The sequence below is a fragment of the Chelonoidis abingdonii genome, chromosome 7 (genome assembly GCF_003597395.2).
Source record: "Chelonoidis abingdonii isolate Lonesome George chromosome 7, CheloAbing_2.0, whole genome shotgun sequence".
NCBI classification, from domain to species: Eukaryota; Metazoa; Chordata; order Testudines; family Testudinidae; genus Chelonoidis; species Chelonoidis abingdonii.
This window is the reverse complement of record NC_133775.1, coordinates 44,158,552-44,178,406: the sequence shown is the minus strand read 5'-3', so window position 1 is coordinate 44,178,406 and position 19,855 is coordinate 44,158,552. Positions and strand designations below refer to the sequence as shown.

The 19,855-nt window shown below is 39.9% G+C and overlaps 1 protein-coding gene across 1 annotated transcript in view; it reads left to right on the top strand.

Annotated features, from left to right (window-relative positions):
* NR5A2 (nuclear receptor subfamily 5 group A member 2) overlaps positions 1–19,855 on the top strand; it is a 104,022-nt gene that overhangs the window by 68,837 nt on the left and 15,330 nt on the right. The window contains exon 6 of the mRNA XM_032773492.2: positions 2,567–2,714. Coding sequence (XP_032629383.1) covers positions 2,567–2,714 — 148 coding nt within the window. The remainder of the gene's footprint in view (positions 1–2,566; positions 2,715–19,855) is intronic.

Below are 19,855 nucleotides of genomic sequence, written 5' to 3'. Positions count from 1 at the left end.
TTTTTCAGAATAGACATTAACTGAGGCTTTTTCATGCACAGTTGACTTTATATAAACTGATTGACACCTTTGGGGGTCGTCTTTCCACTGACTCAATTTTTCTCACTCCTGAAAAAGGCTTCTGTACACCCAGTATTCTCTAGTTAAAGCTGAAAATTCAACTCATCATATTTACACAATAAAAAAATCCATTCTGTCTTGTTTTTAATTGCAAATCCTCCTCAAGGGACCAATTCTCCTGCTTAGGAGGCAGCCCTGTGCCTTCTACTAGAGAACCAAGTGCAGTCAATTATGGTAATGAAATGTCAATAAATATAAAAATTTAATACAGTCTGCTCTTAGTGAGTGGCAGATGAGGACTTGCCTCCCAGATAAATTTGCTGGTGCTGCAAATATTAAATGCACCTGAAAGAGTAGCTGGTTGCCTGAGAGCTCTCCAGTAGAGGGAAGGTGGGACATTCAGACACCTATAGGGTTTTTTCCATTATAGTATAATCACAGCAGTAAGGCCAGTAATATTCTTGAAATCCATCCAAACATCTGAACTTATTATTAGAAAGTGAAGATCATATTTTCACCCATGAAGATTCTGAAATTGGTACAGCACTGAGAGATTTTTTTTCCCCTAACAAAGCAGTACAGTTACAAAAGGAGAAATTAAGTTGTGAATGAGATGATCTTCCTATGAATAATTTCACAGCAGTAAACAATTAGTATCATGTCACTACTAGAAAATTGCTGTTCTGACGGATAGGTTAACGTTACAATTTTATATTTACTGAAACAATTAATTTATTTTGGTGATTATGGTGGTTTGTGGGATGCAGCTTGGGCCAGAGGCAAGAACACAGGGTTGCAAGTCAGACTCCTGGGTTCTAAATCCTGGCTTTTTCACTGACTCTTTTTTTTTTAAACAGCTTGAGTGTGTAATGTTGAAACTTGAAATTTAGCAGAGAGAATGTCTCCTTCTTACAGATGAGAAAATTGGCTTTTATTTATCAAAGCTACTTTATTAAAAAAAAAAGTACTTTGTGCATGCACACCAAGTTTTGTAATTCAGGGTATGAATTCCAACATTTGATTCTTTCTGCACATGTGACGATAGTGTAGGAAAGTTCATAGGCAGTCCTAGCTCCTCTACAGAGTAAATGAGGTACATACCAACGAAGGCAAACCCCAAAAGCAGTCCTGCTTTCCTCCCTATATAAAGAAATCTGCTACATTCATTGCAGCAGTTGAATGGTGTGTTGTGGATGAGGCTGCTGTCTGTACCACTCCTGCTTCACTCCTCTGAGAGAAATTAAAGTCCACTGGAATTCACCAAAGCAAACGGGAATTCATTGGCTTGACAGGGGTTGAGAGAGATAGAAACCACTCCCACAGCCCTGGGAATTTCTATGGGACTACAGTTGTAGTTCCAATTTATGGGCTGGAAAAGAAAACACTGCCCCTAACTGTACCATTTATGGAGGTTGCCAGAAGCTGCTCCACTCCTCTCAAACATCTGGCACCAGTCTCCCCTGGATCAATGTACTCAAAGCAGGCATGGAGCCCACTTCCTTGGTACACAGCAGGAGCAAAAACTACCCTATGAGGCTCCTCTACCAGTGCCCTCCAAGCAAGGGTACCAGAGTATTTCCTTAGTACAGAGGGCCTTGTACAAGACCTCTGCCAATGGGTAAATTTCACTCAGTCAACTCGGTTACAGTGAAATGTTATCTGAAGTTGAGGGTGGATTTCATCTTATAATAAATAATAATAATAATAATAATTAGCTCCTATGTAGCCCTTCTCAAACATAAATTTAAAAGTGCTTTCCACTGAAAATTCCTTTTTTAAAGTACAGGCTTCAACTTCAGAGCAGACAAGTCGGGCCAGATTCTGCCTTCATTTACATCTGAGCAACCTAGCTGAAATCAGGGGTATGTAAATGAGGGCCAGATATGGCTCTTTATATTTTAGGTACAGTAACCTTTTTGATCCTCAAAATAAAGTCCTATGGTGAAAGCCTGGCCCCCGTTAAAGTCAATGGCAACATTCCCATTTACTTTAATAGGGCCAGGATTTCAGCCCCTTGAATCAAACTATTTTCATGCTCCAGTTGGTAATGGCACCAAATGTTCCCGATCAAGGATCAGATATGCACTGTACACACACACAATGAAAAGATGGTCCCTGTCCGAACGGTCTTACAATTACAATCTAGATATAGGATGAGAGACAACAGTTGGATACAATGAACAACTGGAGGAGACAGTTTTAATAACAAATAATATCATATCAAAAATATTTTGTCTTTTACTTTAGTACAAACCAATATTCAAAAATGTTGTTACATACCATAAACTTACATGCTTTACACCAATAACATTTGAAAAGTACAATGCCGTGCAAGAATAGGTTTCTAAACAAAATCTTCTTGATTTGATTCCATAATTATTTTGAGATTAAAATAAAATGTTTTACTTCCTGGGGTATCTCACTTGCATAAGATTTCTTGAGACTCTCCAACTGGACACGATACCTGGCAATGATAATCAGACAAAAATGTGACTTTGTTTTACAGATGGATTATTCAGTAATAGCATCTCAAGCAGGAGCCACCCTCAACAACCTTATGAGCCACGCACAGGAGCTAGTAGCAAAGCTTCGTTCCCTGCAGTTTGATCTACGAGAGTTTGTGTGTCTCAAATTCTTGGTGCTCTTTAGTTTAGGTAGGTAAATCCTGTTATTTGTGCATTATTTAATACTGATGATGTTGTTTAATTGAAAATCTTTGGTTTCATAAAATGTTTTTTATTTTTTTCCTGAAAAAATGAAGTAAGACTTTGAAACATATTTTATGATATTCACAGTAACCTGGAAATAATTTTTGAATTATCACATTTGGAGAAATGCTATAGAATGTAGGAGGGATTTACAAAATAGAGTCCTGTGAAAGTGATTCTATTGGATTTAAAAGGGTATGATATGCTTTCAATGTGTACTTTAACATGCTATAAAATTTTAAACCAAATTTTACTAAATTTTAAAGGAGGGTTCAGAAAAACTATAGAAAGGCATAATTTTGTGTTGAATTCTATAAAGCAATTCTGTAAGAGCTGATTGAAATATACATGTATTTTAGAAGAGCGTGCATGGTAAGTACACACAGTCTTGTTAGCATTTTGGTGTCAGTATTGCAACATATAAACCAACAATGTAACTAATAGTTTTTAAAAGCACAATGAAAGGCACTATTAAAGTGCAAATAAATGGTAGTCATTTTATGAAAGATCTATCCAGGAAATAGACTTTAAAGAGAAGATTATTTTGTACTAGTGGAAAAGGCCTTAGAATGGAAAAGATACCTATGCGAGACAAATTAGTTAAATCAGTGCTCCCAATGAATCAGTCAAGAAAAATCACTCTTGCCATGAATAAAAAAGGGATTAGGGAGATGGATTCTTATTGATTTCAAGAGACTAGATTTTTCTGCCTGTCTTCTGTTTTAGGTTTTCATTTTGTTGACTTAATAAAGCCGGCAAATACAGTTTTGCCAGGTGAATATATTATATGCTGGTAGACAGCTGAAGGAGGAGACTTAAAAAATATAAATAGGGCCAAATCCAGCCATCCCTCCATAGACAAAAATCCCATTTATATCAAAGGACATTTTGTCCAAATAGAAGGTGCAGGGACTGAGCCAAATGTAACAAAAACAAATACCTGTAAATTTCAGCACTACTGATATTTTTCTTTAATTTCAAGTTACAAGCTCTTGTGCAAAGGAATAAAACTTTAAAAATAAAGAATTATTGCAGCACATGTGTAAATAAACTGCAGGAGTGAAATGACTGGGCAGCAGCATAAATCCAAGAGCTACGTCCTAATGTTCAAAGTTGTCTCCTAGTGCCTTGCACTCTTCTTGGACTTGCCACACAGCATTTGTTGAAAACTAGAGTGTTTATGAAGGAAACTCATTTTAAATATAGGTATCTTAAAGAAGAAAAAATAATTTATGACATAGAATGTGTAGTGAAATAACATAACCAGAAATGTTACTGAAAAAAACCCGACAATGTCAGCATTGGCAGGCATACTGGGTGATTGCAAGGCTTGTACATGCTCAATCCCAAAAACAAATGAGGTGTAATTTATCTACTGACCACAACACACTAACGTTCTATATTTGGAGATCTGTCTCTTCCCGTATGTTAAGTTCAGAGAAGGAAAAGCAAACCTTTCTTGGCAGGAGTGGTATTGTCTTATGAATTAACCTGGTGTAAAGCAAGGCATCTGCTTCCTTAGGTCTAGTACAGTATATTTTTGTAGTCATTAGACAATGTTATAGAAAGGTCTGAAGAGACTTATAGCGTTTCCCTGATAAAATATATAGAGAAATTCATCTCACTTCAGTGGTATTTCAAATTAGCTGAATAAATTAATTACATTTGGAAAACACATTTATTTTAAGCGGTCTTTATGTCTGATCATTATCATCTGCTCTTCTAGTACTTGCCATTCAGTTAGGAAATATTCTGCTCCCTGCCTTTATACTTTTGGCTCTTGGCCTGATTCTGCAAGGTGATGAGCTTGGCTTCAAAGCAGTTGAGGGCACGCAGCTTCTTGCAACAGTGCCCAGCCCTTTGCAGAAACAGATGGTCTGATTATCCTCTCACTTATACTAGTGTAAGTTAGGGCCAGCTCTGCTGAAATCAAATGAGTTATATATACCTGAGAGAGGTCCAGTGCATCTGAAAACAGATTAACTCTCAGGGCCAAACTGAGGCCGAGCACAGACAAGTGCAACATAATTGACGTCAATAGAATGGCTCCTATTAACTGCATGCTTGAATTTGGCCCAATATTTGAAGTTAGATGTTATCCTACTAAGAGTAAAATGTAAATATATTAATAATCACGATCCACATCATCATCAGAAGTTTCCACTTGAACTAAGGCAGAAATTTTAAGTAGAATGATGAGATAATTAATATAGTAAACACAGATGTCCTTTCCAGCAAAGCACTTAAGCACATATTTAATTTTAAGCAGATGAATAATCCCTCTGAAGTTAATGATGTTGCTCACAGGCTTAAAGTCAAGTATGTGTTTAAGGGCCAGATTGTTGAAGGTATTTAGGCACCTAAAGATGCAGATAGTTGCCTAGTGATATTGTTGATATCACTTTTCACCGCAGACTTAACACGCCATTGCCATCCTTACTTCTGCCCTGCCTCTGCCCCCGCCCCCCTGAGGCTGACAGCCGGAGCCCTGTTGCCTCCAGGTGAGGGATAGGGGGTCAAGAAGGAGAGTCTGAGCTCAGGCTGCCTCCCAATGAAGGATTGAGTGATGGAGGAGAGGGACGGAGACCCCAAGCCTGGGTGGTGGGGCTCCGGTTGTCCCCATAACCCCACCTCCCAGGTGGGCATGTCCCTTCTGCACAAGCCCTGTCAGCCAGAGCTCTTCACACACACACAAAAAGCGCAAGCACACAGCACCTCCCTTGACACATTCCCACACCTCCCTTGGGAGGCCCACCCCATAGTTTGAGAACCGCTGGTCTAGATATAAAATTAAAGAAGTAGACTGTTAGTATCTGCTAGTAAAGCAGTCCAAAGGGCTTGTGCAGAAAAATGCTTTTGATTGATTCCCAAGATAATAAAAGGATGTTGAAGCTTAAATGAGAGGATTCATGTTGTAGTCCCATAGTCCAGCCAATCCCAAAGTTAACTAGGAACCAGAACAGAGAGTTTTACAGATTTTCCTTGTTCCTTTTTTTCCCTTGCCCCTTTTGGCATCATTTTCTGGTGCCTCCCACCCCTTTTGCGTTGTTTCTTCTATTGTCGCTTAAGACCCCTCTCCGAGCCCAGTCCCCATGGGTAGGTACTCATGTTGCCAGCCCGCTCTGCGATCCATGCCACCATGTCTTCACTGCTATTTTTAACTATGCTAATTACATTAAAGCTAGCACAAGTATGCCTATGCCAGTTACAAATCACAGCTTTGATCGAAGTCCATAGCCTAACTCACAAGGAATGGAGAGCAGAGGAGTTGAAGCAAAGCAAATCAGAAGAGAGTTAGCAAGCCCAGGTATCTGGAAATAGCATCCCCTTTAAGGAAGCAGGATGTGACCCACAGAGATCATAAGACGTTAACTACCACCAAAATGAATTAGAGTGAAATCAATAAACCTGCCTTCTCTGCATGGGACTGATCCTACACCCATTGAAGTCAATGGGAGTTTTGTATTTGACTTCAGTGGGCACAGGATCACACTCAACGAGACTTTTATGGAAAAATCCCAAGGAATTTTATGGGGATTAAACAGAGTTCTGTTGAAATTACATTCAACATTTATAGAATTTAACAAGGAATGGGATTCTTCCTTTGGGATTTTAGAAACATCCAATAGAATTCTACAGCAAGAGTATAATTTTCTATAAAATGGTCCAAAACCTATAGAAAAATTTTCTATTAAACTCTATAAGGCATTTCCAAACAGGGCAGCAAACTATGGTCAAAAAATAACCAGATACACTTGATCTCATTTTACAGGGAACTGAAGACCGAGATGGGTCAAAATAGTAGAAAATAGATACTTAAATATCCCAATACATAATTCCTCAGAATATTTCTACCTACAGATCCTGATTCATCAACGGGTTCCGAGCTTTCAGTTCCTCTTGGAATCAATGGAACTGGAGAGTGCTCAGCATGTCTTACATGTAGTTCAGCATCTCACAGGATTAAATCCCTAATGTATTAACATCCCAGGCACAGATTTTCCATCTCCAAACACTGCACCTAGAAAGCAAAGTAGTCACAGGTACTAACTGTTTATTGTACTACCACCCAACCCTTAAAAATTCATATCTAAGTAAACTGCACACACAGAAACAGCTATCAATTCCCTCAACAAATTTAAACATCTAACATAATTAAAATACTAGTTACAGCTTGCTTAATAATAACAGCTAATATAAACAAAGCTACAAACATATGAATCATTTCGAAATTCAATGTCAAAAATATTCCTCTTCATATACGCATATTAACAGAAAAGTGCATGTATTTTAGCAGCAAAACAGCATTGCCACCTTGCTGCTTCACTGACTAGCACTAACATTTTGCAACCCTAAAGCAGAAACAGATAAATACAGCATACCTTGGTGAAATTCTCACTCCGTTGAAGCAAATAGGAATTTTGCCACTGACTTCAATGAGGCCAGGATTTCACACTTTAGCTCTAAATTAGGTCCCCTTCCTACAAAAGAAGAGTTCAGATTAATTTTCCATTAACTTAATGACTAATTTAAAATGGACATTTTAACAAGCAAGCAGATTTCTCTTTGGGATACTTTCTATCATCTTCTCAGGTGCAACAGGTCTTTTCTTTATTGCTGTCTAGTATTTTTACAGTCAAGTCATTTAAACTGAAATCCAGCCATGGTTTTCCTTTTACCAAAACTTCCTATTTGTAGTGCTAGCTTTCATCATTAGAACTGAGCAAGGATTTGTCAACACTTCCATCAGAACAGTTTGTAAAGTGAAATGCCAATAGTAAGAAAGTTACACATCATTTGACCCATGTCCAGCCACTTGTTTGCCTGAGGAACTTAATGCTAGAATAGGCAGCAACTGACTGGTACATCTCTCATGACTGTCAGAACACAGATAAATGTAATTCATTTAAGAAATGAAGGCTTTATCAATGGGCAAATAATTGCAGAGCAACTATTGATCTTGCATCTCACTTAACATGAGGCAACAGGGACTTGTACAAACGGTAAACATTTAATCATTATGTATGGCAAACAATCAGCTATTAAAAAAAGACTTAGTTTTCAAGCAGGCCACCATGTCACACAGGGAGACAATTGTGATTCACTCTCCCTGGATGTTATATTGTCCATTAGAGATGTGCCCTTTTTCTGCCAGATAGGAGCAATATTAGCAAAGAAACCTGTACTTCTGTCTGTGTATTCTCTGTAGTACTCCAGCACAGATGGGAGAGGACAGCTCTCATTATTGTGCTCCATCATTTGCTTCTTGGAAAGCACTCAGAGAAATCTGTGCGGCAACTCTTTTCAGTTGGTTCCAAGAGCTCAGCAACAGCCTGAAGCTGGAAGAGCATTTTGTGATTAATTATTACTATTATTTACTTATATAGCATCCACAGTGTGCTGAGTGATTTACAGACAAGGAATGGTCCCTTTCTCCAAAGAGCTTACAATCTAAACAGGCAAAAGCTAGGGGAAAGCATTCAGCAACGAATAGTGCTAAAGCTTTGTGGTTCACATGTAACTTGTCACTTCCAGTTTTTGCTGAGGGTTTATTTTTTATCACAAGATTAGTTAGCCCATCTTGGGTGAGGAACACTAGGATATCATTTGGAAGTGGTATGTTTTAAAGAGGGATGTGAAGGGGGTATGTGGACTGGTTTGTGGTGGGAGTTACAAGGCGTCCACAGATCTGGGAAGTGTGAGATGGGAACAAAGTGGTCAGTGAGTCATGTGGCTTGAGCAGGGCAAAGGGGTCTGAGGAGGGAACAAAGAACAATATCAGATAGCTAGACAGAAAGTAATCAGTGCAGGGGTATATGATCCTCAATTTGTTATCACACACAGAGACACAACCCAACAAACAGACCTTTACTGCAGCTTCCTGCATCTACCACACTTGGTCCCAGCCACTTGGATTTTCTGGTTTAGATTTGTTAAAGGCACAGATCACTAAAGGTGCTATAAATTTGGGAACATAAAATATTAGGAGGAAAGATTAGGTCAGACAAAGTTATTTCTGGAAATTCTATTTCCAGTGTGCAAGTTACGTAAGACTTTCTGTGCCTGTATTTCACCTTCTGTAAAATTGGAACAAAAATAGTTCTTTAATCTTAACGGCTGTTGGGAGGCTCACAGATAATACTCCTAATACTTTGTATTTATATAGCAAGTTTCATTCAAAGAGCTCAAAACAGATGCTACAAGGTGGAAGTGAAGTATACTGTGGGACAAATTCTGCCCTCAGTAGCTAATGCAGATCTTTAACTGAGTTCAGTAAAAGCTGACTGCACACATGTATGCAAAGACAGAATTGTTGCCTAAATATGCTTCATTTCTTATTGAAAGTAAACAGACAGTACTTATGATTTAATTTAATCTTATTTAGAATGCACGTCGTGATCACTCTAGATTTATTGTTTTACCTTTGACAGCTTATAAAATATGCCTCTTTAGAACTGGTCTAATATTACGATGGTTTTTAGTGATAACCATTGGAGGTCTTTGTAATGTATTCATCACATACTGTTACCCGAGTGCATTAGAAAAATTGTATCTAGTGAACTCAGAAAAGCAAGAGGAATATCCTGGGGTTCTCAGCATTATTAGCATGCAGACATGGCTTTTAACTTTCCCCATATGATAGTCTAATTTAGAAAAAAATACTTACTGTATACTTGTCAAATAGATGCACATATCTTGATCCTAATGTCTAACTAATGTATGCATCTGAGGATAATACTGGCAAATAAACATTTCCTTAATTTATGTAATCATTTGGAATTCAGAAAGGATTGATTAGCATTCAGGAGATGTGACCATTCAATATTTACACCATAGAGACTTGGCAGAAGCAAATAATTGTACATAAAGCTGATGCTTGTCTTAATTAAACACAGTATAATAGGCGCTGCGGTTGTTGAGTTTTTTTTTTTCTTTCTAGTGAACAAAGCAGTTGAGCCATGGGCAAATATAACTCATTTTGAAGTTCAGAGTTTAAACCTAATCAATATGTATTTATATCAAGGGAAGGAGCTAAGTTCATTTATTATGAGATGGCAGCTGGCTGCAAGAGCTAAAAACACCATATATTTAAGTATATTTTTCCAAACAATAGTTTGACAATATATTTATCCCGTGTGATGCTTGTTACATTAATAGTGTTGTTTACTCAACTGATGGTGTTTAGCATAGATAGTTTACATTCCCTGTTCTTTACTCCCAGCCTAAGAATGACTTGCACAAGCAAGGAGACACTTTAAATTCATTGAGTTGGTTTCTTATTAGCGTAGAGTTGCCCTGGTTATCAAATAAAGGTTATTCCTGCAAATATTTACTAGTGTGCGTAATCCCACTGAAGTCAATGGGATTATTCACGTTTCTGGAATCAAGCCCTAAATGTGCTCTAAATGGAACTGGTGAGATAGCTAATAAATATTTTTTAGGCAGGTCATAGTAAGTAAGTGCAGTTTTAACAATGAGGATATTTAATTATTGAACCATCACCTAGGAACATGGTGGATTCTCTGTCACCTGAAGATTTTAAATCATGCCTAGATGTTTTTCTAAAAGATATGCTATAGCTTAAATAGAAGTTATGGGCTTGATGGAAGAATTACTGAGGGGTGGGGTTCTTTGACCTGTGTTGACCTTAAGGTCAGACTAGATGATCATAATGGTCCTTTCTGGCCTTACAGTCTATTAAAGTAAAGTCTGTTTGAACTAGGTTGAACCAATACAAATATTTCACATATTACTTTTGTTTATTTTCTATTTCTTTGATCCTAATTGCTATAGATTTGAACACATTTAGGATTAACTCATGTTATGAGGTTTTTTCCCAAGGGGATGATGTCAGGAGAATTGTTTTCTATTACTGACTGTCACAAATTCACAATGTGGCTTTGGACAATTACTCAAATGATGCCTCAGTCTCCTTATTTGTAAAATGGTAATAGTATCTACCCACCTTTGTAAGTAATAATGAGATCCTTGGATGAAAGATGCTATATAATTGAAAGTATCATAACCAAAATATCATCTGGCACTGAGAAAGGGTCCCTGTGAGTGAAGGAAGTCTAGACAGCTTGTGTAGATTTACTGGGGACTCTGAGAGGGGAAACTGAGGCAAGCATGACTGTCATGCTGCAGCCTGTCACAGGAGGGCACTCCAGGCAGGGCTGCCTTATGACAGACTCCATTAAAGTCACAGCTATAAGTCCCTGATTAAAGAACTTTTATGGATGTTGGGGGAAGTCTTTTTATTTATAAATTGTGTAACATATTGTCCTGAAGGAGTTACCTTCTACATTTTCATGTCAGTGGGAATCAAGGGGCTAACCTATGTGGAACCCTTTGAAATTCTTCCTTTCAAAGCTCACTTTTCACACCCGAACACTTACATTCCATATATTGTATGGCACAAAATGACACATACTTGACTTTCCTTTGCAAGTTTATATCAAAACCTTCTTTGCTACTCTGGCCCTTCTAAATTCTATACAGTAACTCCTCACTTAACGTTGTAGTTATGTTCCTGAAAAATGCGACTTTAAGTGAAACGATGTTAAAGGAATCCAATTTCCCCATAAGAATGAACGTAAAAGGGGAGGGGGGATTAGGTTCCAGGGAAATTTTTTTTGCTATACAGTACAGTAGTATAGTTGGGAGGTGCCCCTGCCTTACCCCACACAGGCACAGCCCACTGGCATTGGAGACAATGAGGCAGGCAAGGAGGCTGAAGGCTAGGAGAAGCACATTGCACAGCAGCAGCGGCAGCTTCCCCTTCTCTGCAAGCACCAGGGGCGGAAGGCTCAATCCTCAGCCTGCCCACACCACCCCTTCCCCTAAGTCCCCATGCTTAACCCATCTCTTCTTCCCCCTACTCCTCCCCCTCTACTCTGCACGCCGCATCCTCCCCGCTGTCTCCGCTGCCTCCTGCCCGTGACAATCAGCTGGCTTGCAGCGTTCAGGAAGCAGGAGGGAGCAGGGAGGAGCAAGGACACAGTGCACAGGCTCCACCTCCCTCCCCTGCCTCCTGAACACTGCAAGCCAGCTGATTGCTGCAGGCAGGAGGCAGGGGGGAGGTGCACCACATCCTCACTTCTCCTCTCTCCCTCCTGCCCACGGCAATCAGCTGGCTTGCAATGTTCAGGGGAAGGGAGGGGAGGAGCGAGGACTCAGCGCTCAGGCTCCCCCCTCCCTCCTGTGGCAATCAGCTGGTTTGCGGCTTTTGGGAGGCAGGGAAGGGAGGGGAAGCCTGGGCACTGAGTCCTCGCTCCTCTCCCCTCCCTCCTGAATGCTGCAAGCCAGATGATTGCCATGGGCAGGAGGCAGGGGGACGCAGGGGAACTGAATGGGGGGCTGCCTGCTGTGGACAAAACAGGCAGGCAAGCGATGTTATAGCGAAGCATTGCACAACTTTAAATGGAGCATGTTCTGTAACTGAGCAGGGACGTAAGATCGAAACAACGTTAAGCGAGAGGATATTAAGAGGGGAGTTACTGTATAGGGAAAGAAATCAAGTGTCTTCCTTTTACTTCATCCATCATAACCAGCAACAAAAAGTCAAATAATGGGAAATGAATCCTGATTCCTGAAGTTGTTGCAGATGCTAAATGTTGATGTGTGGAGTGAGGATTTTGATAAAGTGGGTTGCCCATGCAAGACTACTCTTTGCTTCTTGGACAACACTTATTCGGCAAGCTGACAATTTTTTAGTCCAGCCTTCCATGCTGGTTTCCAAACACTGTACAATCAGCTTAGAAGAAAAATAGCTAACATTTGTTTTCTACTTACCTTTCTTCAAAGAGTTTCTAAATCTATATCTGTTCAGTGTCTATGAAAAAGGGAAATTATTTTAAAGGAATAAAATGAACAGAGGTGGGGGGTTAATAAATTATGAGGAGGAATTAAATCAGCCATTTTGGTTTTTAATCCTTTATAATTCACCTCAGCTCTGGATGTTAGAGTCATGGTTAATAAACTCCTCAAAAGGAAGTAGAGGTTCCCTTCTGTTTTATGGTTACATTGATTGTGTTTTAACAAGTGCACTAAGCCAAAATTATGTAGAAATTAAATAAAAATCAATGCAAATGAACGATGATATTTGATAAAACACAATGAATGATGCAGATTCACCGCGGTGTAACTCCACTGAGTTCAACGGAGTTATACCAGGCATGAACTACTCCCGATATGATCATGATACCTTTGGGGAAGGGGGGATGTTAAAGACAAAAAAGCCTGCAGTTTCTTTCACTGCGTTTTTAAAAATGCAATTTTTTAAACAAAAGAATCAGATGCTGAAAAGAAAATTAGGTCACATATTTGTTAGATGCAGTTTTGTCAGTAATTAGAAACATGGGTATCCAAGTGATGTTTGTATTCTATACTGCCTTTATATGCATTCAGTAGGGATTTCAGAATAAGCCTACCAGCATCTTCTGCAATCACATCATCAAGGGACTTTATCTATCTAATGAATTTATAGAATGTCAGTCACTGTTGTATTAGATGCTTCCCCCACTGCTAACAGCTATACTGAAAACATCAACAGCACAGATCCACATTTGGGTCTGATAGGTCACTTTGGAATTTGTGCATCATATATGGCTTTAATGTAGATTACGTATGTTCAATGTTTGCATGGTACTGGAGTGCATGTTTAGGGAGGTGGGAGGGAGGGAGGGAATGAGCATACATACACAATTTTCAAGTACTGTAAGCAGAAGCAATAAACTCCTTAGACCACTTCCTCAGTTTTGGTGTCCAAGGCCCCCAATCCAGCAAAACGTATCCATTTGATTAATTTTGAATGTAATAGGCCCACCCCACATTTTTAAAGGTAAGCTTGATCTTAAGTGCTTTGCTGAATTGAGTCATAAGGTAATATTCTGAAAGTATGGATAGATTCTGAAAGTAATTGTGCCAGGCTGAGAATTAAATATTTTTATGTAGAAGTGGTCATTAGAACTGGTAATAATTCTTCCATCACTCCCGCCCACAGAGTAAATGAAAAGGTTCTTGCAAATCCTTACTCCTGTAAGTAAGCATTGTGTCTGGTTACATAGGTAAGGATTGGCAGGATCTGGCCATAATATCTAACTTGTAGGAGTTTGCAGTACTAAATATATGAAGCCTTTTAAAATCCTAACAGTGATTTTTCCAGCCAATTTCTAACATCTCGAGAGTTTGTTTACAAACATGAATTTACGATGAGGTGTAGGAGGGAACAATGAAGTGCTGTAAACAACTATGAGCTAAGTCTGAAATATGGAACAATCTAGCCCAGGGATCGGCAACCTTTCAGAAATGGTGTGCCGAGTCTTCATTTATTCACTCTGATTTAAGGTTCCGCATGCCAGTAATACATTTTAATGTTTGTGGAAGGTCTCTTTCTATAAGTCTATAATATATAACTAAACTATTGTTGTATGTAAAGTAAATAAGGTTTTCAAAACACTTAAGAAGCTTAATTTAAAATTAAATTAAAATGCAGAGCCCCCTGGACCGGTGACCAGAACCTGGGCAGTGTGAGTGCCACTGAAAATCAGCTCACGTGCCGCCTTCGGCACACATGCCATAGGTTGCCTACCCCTGATCTAGCCCAACAAAGGCCCATTCCACACTGGGATCAGAGCTGTTAGCTACAAATGTGTTTAAATACAGTGTGAACATAGATGATCACCTGAAAGCCAACATAAACGTGACAGTCAGCCTCTAAGGAGGGACACACTGCAGTGTGTGCCAAAAATCCCCATCATACTTCTCTCATCTTGTTGATGCCTGACTATGGCTGTAGCAGCCCTGCCAGGCTGGGAGCAGAGCAGTGCCTTTTCCAGACGTAAATGGCAGCTTTTATTCCTGCCACCTGCTGGCCAACCAAATGTACACTGCCTGCCTCATGGCTGTGCAGCAAGAGTGGACGTGACCTCTGCTTCCCACTGCTGAGAGGTCTGATGTGGAGAGCCATGCACGAACATAGCAGCAGTAGCTCCTGCTTCATCCTGGCTCTGCATCAAAAGACTCTTTGCAGCCAGGCTGAAGAGATTCTTGGGCCTATCTTACCTACAGCTAAGAACATGCAGCTGGAATTAGCCATGGTGGAGACAGGAATGCAAGCTGGAAAGCAGTTAAGAACTGAAGTAAAGAGCTGCACAAAGGAATCCATTTGCAGTGCACAACAACAACTACTTTTATTGCTCCTAGAAAACCTGTGTACAATGCTGCATATTCTTAAGCGCCACCTTCTAGCACATTATTTAACTAACGACATATATACAGACATCTCATTTAGAGAGCACTCTTGTAACAGTGGGGACGGAGGTAGTTAAAGGAGACATGTAATAAAGGACCTGGGAGAGAGCGAAGGGGGGACAACCTGGAAAGAGAGACAGAAGGGGGGGAGACCTGAAAGGGGAGAAAAGAAAGAAATATGGACCATGGGTGGAGTAGAAGGAACAACTGTGGCAGTTTGAGTGGCTTCCTAGCAAAGGAGAAAGCAAAAGTAATGGGTGGATCTGAGGGAGGGAAAGGAAAATGGAGGCAAGCGCAGACAAACAAGAGAGAAGGAAGTTCAGGGAGGAAAACAGATGGGAGGAAGAAGAGCATATCAGGACAAAAAAGGAAGTGGTGAAAGTGTAGAAGATGAAGGGTAAGAACGGTATGGAATGAGGGTCAGAGGGAAAGATGGCAAGAGCATGGAGGGTGGTCATGGGAAAGAAGTCTGAAAATATTAAAAGGCAGGGAGGAGAAAATTGGCTGAAAGGAAAGAGAAAAATGGAATAGAGCTAAGAGTAACAGTGAGAGACGAAGGGAGAATGAATGAAATAAATGAACAGGAAAGGAGCAAAGGAAGAAAGCGCAGAAACAGACTTTAAGACTAGTAGTTAGATGCAATTTCTTTGGAGCAGGGACTGTCTTTTTGTACTGTGTTTACAGCACCTAGCCCTGTTGGTCCTGGCTCGTGACTGGGACTGTCAGGCACTACAACAGTACAGATAGATAATTATGTATATGAGCTCTTCAGGGCAGAGACCCTATGTCTGTATCTGTTTGTACAGTGCCTACCACAATGGTGGAACATGCAGCAGAGAGTGAGCAGAGTGAACTAGCTTTAGAAGCCCCCAAAATACTCGATGCAGTTTCCAAAACCTCAGCCTGCACAAGATTCATTCATTGTCCTTAATGATTGGGGATATTCTTAACTAGCTTTTAGAAATTAAACTCAAGAGTTTATGCAAGAAATATACTTTGAGCATCACCACCAGACAGTGACTTTCAGTGCCCTTTGGAAATGTGGGTCCCAGTATACTCCTCCACTTGCTGATGTTGAGCTACAGAAGGGGAAAAATGCCAAAATGGGGAGTGGCACCTCAACAGCACCCTCTCCATTCTCCCAGCTGCAGGAAACCCTTCATGGGGATGGATTGCTTGGGGACAGGGAAGGCAAGGACTCTAGGCCTCCTCCTCACAATTCCTCTCCAAAAAAAAAAAAAAAAAAACAGAATAAATTACCGTAAACAGACTCTTCCTCAAAGGGCAACTGCTGTCCAAGTTCAGTAGGGAGGCAGGTGATTTTCTGAGGATGTCTGTTCCCTTGGGGATACCCATTTTTTCTGGCAGATGTCCAGGCTTGCAGAGATGGAATCACCTGCTGCTTTTTGGAGGGCTGAGAGGGCCAAAAATCACACCCTGAACTCTTTTAAAAAAAAGCTAGAAGGGAATGCTACAAGTGCAGGAACATGGGTAAATGGCTACTGTGAGAGCCACAGAAGAGGTATAAATAATACATAAAGCTTCATCCAGTCAGCTATGTTACCTGGAGCTTTGCCCCCAGTAATATCCCATTTCTTTACCGTGGACCTTTACATTTTAAAAGTTTAGCAGTGCAATGAGACCATATAGTTAATAAAACCACAAGTAAACTACCGCAGCTGGGACAGGGGTGAAAAGGGAATGGAGCAGCTGAAAGCATTCCTGGTAAAAACCTCACAAGGCATACTGTACAATTCAGACATATTTGTGCACTGGAAACATTCTGCAGACACAGCAGCAGACACTTAAGAGCACCACCAATTATTCACATGACTTCTGGCACCCTTTCAGAACACTGTGGAACCGGAAGTGGTTGTGGTAAACGTATTTTCTGTGCAGTTGTCTTTTCTGACAAAACAGCTCAAATATTTTGACACCAACAATAACCAGTTCTTAGGCATTTCCTTTACTGAGAGCTGCAGACTTCTGCAAGTTGAGAATTAATGACAACTTACTTAAACCCTCTGTGCTCTTTTCTGGAAATAATCTCTTACAAAGTTCAAGTCCTACCCATATTCAAACCATATTCTCTCGTCTCCCTTTGCAAAATGGACTCTGCCACAACAAAACAACTGAGCTTGTGGAAACTATTACTTTGAAAATGAAACATTGTGTTGTGTCCGTTAGCACTATTACAGGCAGTCAGTCTGTTAGAACATATTGGGCGATTATAGGGTAGTCTTTTCAGAGAAAGCCATGGGTTTCAAGTTAGCAGTAACCATCTATCAATTCCTGAGATTATGCCATGATTTACTATCACAGTATCATGTATTCTCTGATTTTCTGCCTCCTGTGAAACATTGTGCTTTCCTTTTCTATTGATGTATCAACTATAATAGTTACAAGCAGCTACAGAAAAATCAATAGTGAACTTTCATTACTGTGCACATAAAGTAAAGAGTACCACGCTGTGAGAGCACCTTGCTGTTAAATAGTCACCAACTGCAAGGTACACAATAAATGTCTGTTATTTTGGGCTAAATGAAGGATGTCTGAATTTGAAACATCAAATATGTGGGATTTTTGAGCAACTGGATCCTATGTCAAGTTACTCTAGCTGATAATTCTTTTACAGGGTAGGTGCCAAGGCTGATTTGTCTTTTCTACACTGGGAACTGTTTGTTTGTTTACCCCAAAAGCTGAACTAGGAAAGTAATATCAAGATGAAATGTTTCACTGCTTTTTTTGCAATTATTTAATTAAATTCAGCTGGACAGATATAGTGAGCGTTGCTTTAATGTTCACTAGTTTACATTCAGAAAACTTCCTCTGATTAAGGCGAACGGTACAATAACCTCTATGTTAAACACCCAGTCACCACCACCTACTAAAAAAGGTTCACTATAATATTACCAAAGACATAGCAGATACAGAGATGGCATTTGGAATATTTAACATGTTCAGTGGCCTTCTGAAGCACACCTTGGAAGAAAGTAGTATGATTTTTAGATTAAATATGATTTACATGCCTCTGGGAGCACATTAACTTCCAATTAGTGAATGTAAATCAAGAATGCAGAGAAACAAAATAAAATTTATAAGCTGATAGCCTGGGATATGATCAAGGCCCTCGAATTTCTCCAGCAGTTAAGTATCATTTTCTGCAATAAGGGTGGGAGAATGCTGCAGCAAATTTTAGCAGGTCCGCTGGCATTTCTAAGATATGATCATGTATAACCAGAGATTCCACTGTTTGCTGCTGAATACCTTTGAACTTGAAAGTCTGCATGTTTATATGACACAAGGGTGCAGGTGTATACTTAAATTATATCCCACAAAACATATATCCCCCTTGTTTCAGTACTGTGATTTAATGGGAAAGCAATATTTTGCAGTCATGATCTCACATTTGACAGTAAGAAACTCAAGCTTCTTTAAAGATTTCTGTGGCTCCAACCAGTGTAACTTTTACAGTTAATTTAGAAAGATTAATGAAAATCTGGAAAAAAAAAAAAAAAAAGGGAAAATGAAAATATAAATCCCTCTCTTTAAAATAAAATAGGAATGGGAAATGTAACCCTGTCCACAAGTAAACACTGCCGAAACTCACAGCTGGAAAAATTCATATGCTCTGAGGTGCATTTGGACACTTACTTTCAAGTAGGACCTAGTCCAACTATCAGTCAGTTCAGTAGAAATAGTCCTATTGATTTCAGTGGGAGTTGGATTGGGCTCCTAGAGGAGAAGCAGTAGGTGACAGTAAGTGGTGCACTTGAGCTCAGCCAAGTGCCCACCAGAACCCTGTGGAAGAGGAAACAGCAGTGGGAGATGGACTAGGATTAGAAGTCTTTACAGAGATTTGATAGTAGAGGCAGAATTAAGGGCCTGATCCTATGAGGTGTTGAGCACCCTGAACTCACATTGACTTACTTGAGGGCATTCAGCAACTCACAGGATCAAGCTGTTTATCCACAGCAGTGGTTCAAATTTGATTTGAGGTAGGGGATTTACTTAACCTGCTCACCCATCCCTAATTAGCCCTCATATTTACACCAGGGAAAACTTTTTAAATGAGCTCTGCTGCTCCACTGTAGAAGCCTATCTGAATAGACTTGTGACTAGGAAAATGAAGGAGGTGACTGAGAATTAAAGCTCACGTCATGAGAATGTCGTGTTCAAAATAGAATGGCAACTAAGTATAACATAAAACAATTTTTAGAAACGAAGGATGGGATTTTGGTTAAGACACTGAACTGGGACTCAAAAGATCTGAGTTCAAGTCCTGGCTCTGCCAGTGACTTCCTGTGTGACCTTAGGTCAATTTCTCTCTCTGTTCCTCAGTTCCCCATCAGTAAAATACGGAGAATAATACTTCCTTTTCCCCCCATCTCTGTCGGTCTTGTCTAAACTGTGAGTGCTCAGGGGCAGGGACAGCTTCTTGCTATTTATTTACACAGCATGTAGAACAGTTGGGCTTGATCTCCACTGGGGCCATGGACACTACCGGAATACAAATAAATAGTACAATTTACAGACATGAATCTACAGTTAAGTTGTGCTATGAAAAGCATCACTCCATGCCATTCGTTCCTTGGCCTCTCTGCCAAGAATGCCAACAGCGGGACCTGTTATCTGCACAAATACAGATTCCCACACTCAGTTCTGGTGGTGGATTTTGTGACATCCACATCTGCCAGTGAGGAATGGGACTTCCCACCCCTTCATTTTACATAGGCCACCAAGCTGGCGTCAGATCACTTTTGATCATCACTAACTTTGGATGGATTTGAACCAGTGGCCTAGATGGGAAGGCCCCATATTTCATTACCAAT